This window comes from Camellia sinensis, chromosome 7 (genome assembly GCF_055761805.1).
Source record: "Camellia sinensis isolate YWXY chromosome 7, ASM5576180v1, whole genome shotgun sequence".
NCBI classification, from domain to species: Eukaryota; Viridiplantae; Streptophyta; class Magnoliopsida; order Ericales; family Theaceae; genus Camellia; species Camellia sinensis.
This window is the reverse complement of record NC_138967.1, coordinates 141,832,096-141,840,683: the sequence shown is the minus strand read 5'-3', so window position 1 is coordinate 141,840,683 and position 8,588 is coordinate 141,832,096. Positions and strand designations below refer to the sequence as shown.

Here is an 8,588-nt window from a genome sequence, read left to right as displayed (position 1 = left end):
TCTCTAAAAAGTAAAAAAAATTGCTTAAAATATTAAAAAAATTCATTAAAAATAAAAAAACACAGAAAATAAGAACGTAGAATTTTCTGAAAAGTGTTGTCTAAAAAATAAAAACAAACAATATCATTCTACTTTTTTATATATATATTTTTAAAAAAAGTTAAAAATTAATTTTTAACTCTCAAAATAATTCAAAATAAGTTAAAAAGTTAATAAGATAAAATTTCATATATAAATTATAATTATTTTATTTTTATCTCTCACAAAAATTAAAAATATCAAAATTTACACTAAACGAGACTTTTTAACCCAAACTAAAATAATTTAAAAAATAAAAAAATCAACTAAAATAATTTAAAAAATCAAAAAAATCAACCCGCATTCGGCGGGACTTTTTGCTTTCAGTTCCCTCCAAAAACAAACCCCCCAAACGTTTCTGTAAATTCCTATAACTATTGGTTTGGGTAGAGATCATTAGAGGCTTGAATCATCAGCAGCAAAGATGACGAATCAGATCATACCCACCACCAAGAAGAGCAAACACTCCATCCGAGAACAACTTCCAACCCAAATCATCCTCGAAATCCTATCAAGACTCCCCATCAAAACCCTCTTCCTTTGTCAACTCGTTTCCAAGCACTGGCTTTCTCTAATCTCAGACCCTCACTTCGCTAATCTCCACCTCTCCAGATCACCTGTCAGCCTCTTGCTCAAACCTTTCTACCCCCGTCGCGAATCGAGACAACTTCGCTTGGTCGACCTCCAAATCGCTCATTCCACTCACCCCCGCGATGCCCAGTTGAAATTCATCCCCAAATTCAACTACCCACTTCTCAAAGAAGACGAAATCGTCAATTCCTGTAACGGGTTGCTCTGCTTATCTGATTTCACTGACGATTCTGACCCCATTTTCATATGCAATCCGATTCTGGGTGAGTACATTACTTTACCCACCTTACATCACCATGGAAATTATGATGCTACTATGACTGCTTTTGGGTTTAGTCTCAAGACTAATCAGTACAAGGTGGTTCGGTTTTTTCTCCAAGAGGTTCTTTATATTGACTACAATACTCAGATGGGTTCTTATCGTGAGGAGGCAGAGGCTGAGATTTACACAATTGGTGGAGAAGGGTTGTGGAGGAATATGGGTAAGGTACCTTATTATTTGACAAACCACTCGTTCAATTCTTTCGTGAATGGAGCTATTCATTGGCTTAATTTCAACCATGATAGTCCCGGCTTCATTCGTTGTTTTGATTTTGGGACCGAGGAATTTCGGGTTGTTCCTCAACCTCTTGAGTTTGGTCTGCATAGAGAGTTTCGAGGGCATAAATGTGTCGGTGTGCTGCGGGATAGTCTGTCCATTTGTGAATTTTCTATTCATTGTGGTATTGATATATGGATGATGAAAGAGTATGGCAATGAGGAGTCTTGGAGCAAAGAGTTCGTTATTGGAAATGTGGTTAATAATAAGAAGGGAGGTTTTGACTATTATGAGCCAATTATGGTTCTAAAGACTGGGGAAATTTTGATGCTTTACAACAAGGATGGTCTTGTGCTGTATGATCCTAAGCTAGGTGGGTTTAAGAAGCTAAGTATTTATTGGATCAAATCGGAATTTTATGGGGCTGCTCATATTCCGAGCTTGGTTTCCCTCCGTGGTGTTGCCAAAGGAGAATACTTATCTTTTCTTTGATAAGTTGCCACAGGACAAAAGGTTGAAGGTAAAAATTCAGATGATCTAACTGTTACGTAGCTTTTGATTTACAATTGAGAGCTTGGGTGGCTATTATATTGTTTTGGCTCCACTAAGAGCATCCGCATCAATGTAGTTAATATCGTTTTTTAGCTAAATTAGTGATATTGTTCATAAAAAATGGACGTGCATCAATCTCGTTACTATTCATTGCTAATTTACAAGTGCTATAGTACCTTGCTAATTTACGAGTGCTATAGTACCTCGCTACTATTTGTCGTTTTCGGGTTCGTAGAATTGGACATTTAAAGAAATAAATGTGAGTTTCTTTGAAATAGGTTGTCCTACATTGAAACTTTAAAAGAGTTTGTGTATATATATAAGCTCTAGAGTACAATACTTGGGTCGGGTTCCAAGGGGCATCCCAAGTTTGTAGAAAGGAGAAGTTATGGACAAAATGAACCTTAGTCCAAACCACCACACGTGCACCGCCGTCCAGTCGGGTTGAGCCATGCCGAGTGCGATTGTGGGTCGGGTCGGTTCTTATATTAACTTTTTGGACAAAAGTTTTTCCAAAAATTCTTAATGAAATTAAATTTAAAGTTTGTGCCAAAATTGAATTTAATTTTTTGTCCATATTTTGCCTTTTTTTGTCCGAAATATCTAATTGAATCTTGGAATGTATTTTTCTTTGAACATGTGTTTTCGAATAAGATTGGACAAGAAACTAGTAATAAGAAAAGATCTTTTGATACTATTACTAGTAATGATCAAGAACAAGAGCAAGATCAAATTGATGAAGAGGAACCTAGGCGTAGTAAAAGTGCTAGAATCTCAAAATCTTTTGGTCTAGATTTTTTAATTTTTTTGTTAGAGAATGAGCCTTTAATTTTAAAGAAGCTATGTCCAGCCTTGAGGCTCCTTTATGGAAAAAAAGTTGTGGGCTTACCACCATGTTGCAAAATCATATATGGGAATTAGTGGACTTACCACCACGTTGTAAACGTCTTGGGTACAAGTGGATTTTCAAAAGAAAAATAAAAGCAGATGAATCAATTGACAAGTGCAAGGCAAGACTTATGGTCAAAGGATTTACACAAAAGGAAGGTCTAGATTACTTTTTTTGAACTACGGTCTAGATTATTTTAACACATACTCACCGGTTACTAAAATAACATCCATTAGAATGCTAATTGTTATTGTGTCTTTGTACAATCTAAAAATTCATCAAATGGATGTGAAAATCGCTTTTTTAAATGGTGAGTTAGATGGAAATTTACGTGAAACAACCAGAAGGTTTTTCTGTTCCAGGAAAAAAATAGAATGTGTGTAAATTGGTTAAATCATTATATGATTTAAAACAAGCGCTAAAGTAATGGCATGAGAAATTTGACAAGGCAATGATGTCAAATGGATTTAAAATTAATGAATGTAACAAATGTGTTTATATTAAAAACACAGACAAAAGTTATGTCATTGTATATCTTTATGTAGATGATATGCTCATCATAGGTAGTAATAATGATATGATTAAAATTATTAAGAAAGTGTTGAATAAACATTTTGACATGAAGGACATAGGCATTGTTGATGTAATTCTTAGTATGAAAATTATCAAAACATCAGAAGGTTATGCTTGGTCATAATCTCATTATATTGAGAAAATACTTGACAAATTTAGCAAAGATGATGATCATTTTGTTAGAACACCTGTAGATGTTAATTTGTTTCTATCTAAGAATGTACATGAAAGTATTTCTCAATCAGAGTATGTCCAAATTAATTGGAAGTTTAATGTACTTGATGAACTGCACTCTCTTGGATATTGCTTATGCAGTAAGTAAATTAAGTAGATATACAAGTGATCCAGAAGTAGAACACTGGAAAGCAATTATAAGGGTTCTAAGATATTTCTGATTTACTCGTAACATTTGACTGGATTATATTAGATATCTAGCAGTACTTGAAGGTTACTGTGATACAAAGTGGATATCGAATACTAGAGACTCAAAGTCCACCAGTGGGTATGTTTTTACTTTTGGTGGAGCGGTTGTATCTTGGAAATCTTCTAAATAGACTTGCATAGCTAGGTCTACCATGGAATCAGAATTCATAGCTTTAGGCAAAGTAGGGGAAGAGGCAGAATGGCTTCGCCACTTCCTTGAAGATATTCCAATGTGCCCAAAATTGGTGCTTGCTATATGCATACATTGCAATAGTCAATCAGTAATAGGTAGAGCACAGAGTCATATGTATAATGGTAAGTCACGACACATTCGCCGTCGACATAACACCGTACGACAACTACTCTTTAATGGAATTATTTTCATTGAATGTGTGAAGTTTAAAGATAACATAGCGGATTCACTAACCAATGGGTTAGCAAGAGAGTTAGTTAAGAATTTATCGAGGGGAATGGGACTTCAACCTATTAAATAAGAGTTATCACAACGGCAACCCAACCTAGTTGACTAGAGATCCCCAAGATCTAGGTTCAAAGGGACAACCGAGTTGTGTATAACTCAGAAGGATCACTGGGGAGTCAAACTCTTACTCATTTCTATGATGAAATAGTGATGTCTGCAGCGTTTTAGGTTAAGTAATACTTTTAATGATTCTTATATCTAGGTAAACTTAGTGGAGTATGGTAGGATACTCTTCATAAGAATCACTTATGTGAGTGTGAATTAGGCCGGTTTTATGAGATCTGTGAAGGGCTACAAGTCTTTAGAGCACTCATGAAAGACCAGGTTGTTCAGGGTCAAAATGAACACAATAGTGAGAACTAAATTGTGTCCGGGGATATATACTGTATGAGTTTTGTTGTCTTGGTTTATACAAATGGCTGAACAGTTCAAGATATCATGTTCACTAATTAGTTAGTAAATCCGATAGTGTCTTACAAGGGAAGGTTTAAAGCCAAAAGCTACCTATCCTTTGCAAAATATTTTTAATTTCTATACTCTCTGTAATTAGATCATGTTGCATTTTCTCTCCGTCAAATTCCATTCATGTGAGGAATTGTTAGAAAAATTGGTTTTATAAGGTTTATTTTGGGCCATCTTTGAGCCCAAAATTGAGTGGGCCCCAAACGTTTTTTGGGGCGGGTCCGAAGATGTGTCGTGTTCCTTGTCGCATAGTAAGTTACACTGTGAAAACGGTTTGTCAAAACCATTTATGAGTGAATGGGAAGTTGACGTCGTTTTTGGATTTGCAGAATTGGACATTTAAAGAATTAAATGTGGGTTTCTTTGAAATGGGTTGTCCCACATTAAAATTTTAAGAGAGCTTGTGTATGTATATAAGTTCTAGAGTGCAATACTTGGGTTGGGTCCCAAGGGGCACCCCAAGTTTATAGAAAGAAGGAGTTATGGACAAAATGAACCTTAGCCCAAACTACCACAAGCGCGCGCGCCGCCACTGTCTGTCTGGCCGAGCCATGCCGGGCGCGGATGTGTGTTATAGGTCGGGTCGGTTCTTATATTAACTTTTTGGACAATTTATTTGAATTTTTTTTCAAAAATTCTTTATGAATTTAAATTCAAAGTTTGTGGCAAAATTGAATTTAATTTTCTGTTCATATTTTGCCTTTTTCTGTCCGAAATATCTAATTAATTAACTGCTCTAAACTGCTGCAGTTATACAGATTATCTGCCTAGTTCAAACAGGTTCATACAGTTCAGACAAATCAACTATTCCAGCAATTATCTATTTGAATAGTGCTTGCACCTGTCCAATTTAAATGTGCATCTGTTCACTTCAAATTAGCACCTGTTCGGATAGAATTTTTTCCTATAAATACCAATTTAATCCCAACAGTTTGGGGGATCCAATATCAGTCTGAAAAATATTTTTTTTCTTGTTGTTCAGATTTTATTTGTTTGCATAAATTCTTCATATTAGTCTTTAGAAAAATTAAAGAGAGTATAGAATACAAGATTCTAGTTCGCCGGACAAATTTGTTTGGAGTGCTACTACAAATTTGTGAAGATCATTGTATCTTGGAAGATAAATGCCATTTAACTGTAAGCATTGTAGTGGGGTGAATCTGTCTTAAGGACAGAATGTCTCACACTTGACTTGGTCTTTAATTATTCATTCGGTTCGGTAAAATAAATTCAGTACGTTATTTATTTTATTTGTTTGATTTAGTTTCAATTTATTTATTGTACACAGAAGATTATTCGAACACTTGAGATCTAGAGAGGAGCAAACTCCAAATCCCAAGCCTACACTACTAGGCCAACCCTTGGAGGTTGTAGTAATAATTTTATTTCATTCACTAATGCTCCATTTATCTTGATTGGCAACAAGAGTGAGGGCATGGCAATTGAATACTCAATATTACATTTTTGGAATTTTGACAGATCATTTGTTGCCATCAAAATTGATCTAGGCTTATCTTAACAGTATTTGCTTTGATTAATTCAGGTGGCGGAATATATGTTCTCATGTTAACAATATGCTTTTGAAAGTTTCCCATGTGTTGAGAATATAATCAGCTTTAATATGAGACATCAATTTTCAGTGAATGCCTAGAATTTCATCCAGTGGATTAGACAAAGCTCCCAAACTGTATAGAGTTCTAGTTTTAGTTGCCATCTATTATTGTTGTATTGTTAGCCGACATGTAGCAACTTGACATATCAACACCAGTATTCTCAATAAGCTAAATGAGTGCGAGAACGACAATTTTCAAAATTAACAAGTTCAAGAGCACTGCAAGAGCGTTATATATTTTAATATGCTTTTCAATATACATTTATTAAATATAAACAAAGAAATTGCAAAAATGTATCAGTAAATAATAAAACATGCAGTATGGTATTGAAAGAGAAACATTGGTCTAGTGGTTAAAATGTGTTTAACATAGCTTCGGGTTTGTGCCACTTTTTATGAGTTTAAACCTTCGTTGCTCCATTTTTATGTACTTCACGCACCAAATTTGTGTATCTGCTAATTGAAGAAATCAAATGTATGGATTTCTGACGAATTGGCCTTAAATCTGCTGCTTTGTGAATTCCGAGTGGGAGTGTGGGGTACTTCAGGTGGATTAGGTGACTTAGGTTTGGATAATAGATTTGGGTAAAAATTTTAAAAGGGAAAGGAAAATATGAGAGAAATGTGAATGGAATATAGATTATTTCAGGTTTTTTTTGCTTTTTTTTTCCCTTCAAATTTCTATCCAAATCTATGACTCAAACACAACTTAAAGGGATTAGCAGCTTCCAGTCAGGTTTTACTTTAGATTTTAGTCGCATGAAGTCTAGTTGTTAGCTCACATTCTAAAGGAAAAAAAAAAAAGAAAGACAATAAATGAAGATGAAAAAATTCATAAAACATCTGTTGCATGGTGATTTTACAGATGTTTGGACTAGAGCTGGTAATGTTACATACTTTAATTAGATTGATAGTTCATCCTAGTTGATACTTATTACACATATACTGCTAGTGTAACTTCAAACCCAATTCTATGTGTTCAAACCATTGGAGAAAGATATAATCATTTTGACTGTACAACTAGAAAGAATTTGAGTTGCAAGATTTATTTTTAACTTGCCTTTCATCATTGTACATTTTAGAAGATGATCTGATTGGTATATAGTTTGGATCTATTTTTGCCAAATACTATGGTTTGTGCCATCTGAAATGTCAAATGATGGAATACTTCTGATTATAAATAATATTGTTATGCAATAACAAGTTGAGATGCTTAACCATACAAAATGTGATGCATTGGTCTTTTTTTTTGAAGAATTGAGAGGGGAAAGAAAAAAAAAAAAAAAAAAAAATCATTTGAAAGATCTAAACTGGTTTTTTGTTAAGAGTAGTGAACCATCTAACTTATCATTTATTGAAACAGATGTGCAGAGGCTGTGCTGTTGGAAGGGAATTGAAGACTTTTTTGTTTTTTGTTTTTGGGTAGGAATACTGATGAACATATTGTAGTGGTACTTCAGAGAATGAAAATTCCCGTTATTCTGAACAAGCGAAGAAAACCAGAGAATGGATATTTCAATTACCATAACTTGTTACTGCTTGTTTTTGAAAAATGGTGGAAGTTTCTTGCTTTTTGTTTTAGTTCTTTACTTGTGTAGCACGAACAAGTATTTTGAGACGTTGAACCTTCGAGCTATGGATGAATTCTGGGATGGTACTGTGACAGTATCCATGTTGTGAGTTTTTCACTAAATGAGTTATCTTGGCGGTAACAGGATATTCTTAGTGGTAAGAAATACTGAATGGATAGTAATGTTAGCAGTAAGAGTATGACAAATTGTTCTGAAATAGAATTCTCAAATCCAAACTCTCAAATTGAAATAGTTTTAAATTTAATTTTCAAATCCTATTATTTGATAAAATTGTGTTTTTAAAACCCTTATCTCGATATTAATTTTTTTAACATATTGAAATTATTTTCCCCTCTTAAATGGTAAGCAAAATCTGAACAAAATTTTAAGCACAAATTCTTAAAATAAAATGTTGTAAGTAACTTCAATAAACTGTGTACCAACTATGCTTTGTTTTATTATAAATTTTGTTCACACTATCAAAATTTGTACAAAACATAAGTTTTGATTGATTCAAAACAACACAATTCATAATTTTAGATGTATGTTTTTTGAATATAGAGCTAACAATTTTGTGCACTTAAATTTCGATAAATCCCTAGCTTTGTTCACTTTCAAAAAAAAAAAAACAAGAAAATCAACTTTTTCATAACTTTTTTTTTTTTGAAGGGGGGGGGGGGGGGGGGGGGGTGTCATTTAGCAAAAAAAATTGTGAGATATTCCTCCCTAAAATATGTCATGTAAAAAACATAAGATTTTCTAAAAATATCAATAATAGAATTTTCTTTTCTTGATAATTGAACACATTGAAAAACCTA

The 8,588-nt window shown here is 33.7% G+C and overlaps 1 protein-coding gene across 1 annotated transcript; it reads left to right on the top strand.

Moving 5' to 3' along the window:
* The first annotated feature begins 434 nt into the window (after positions 1 to 434).
* LOC114264117 (F-box protein At3g07870) lies at positions 435 to 7,835 on the top strand. The gene is made up of 2 exons (XM_028204724.2): positions 435 to 1,727; positions 7,563 to 7,835. The coding sequence occupies exon 1, from the start codon at positions 503 to 505 to the stop codon at positions 1,697 to 1,699; it is 1,197 nt and encodes a 398-aa protein (XP_028060525.2). The 5' UTR covers positions 435 to 502; the 3' UTR covers positions 1,700 to 1,727; positions 7,563 to 7,835.
* Positions 7,836 to 8,588: the final 753 nt, after the last annotated feature.

Excerpts from the sequence above, each read along its gene's own strand:
- LOC114264117 (XM_028204724.2), top strand. The coding sequence starts at position 503 with ATGACGAATCAGATCATACCCACCACCAAGAAGAGCAAACACTCCATC.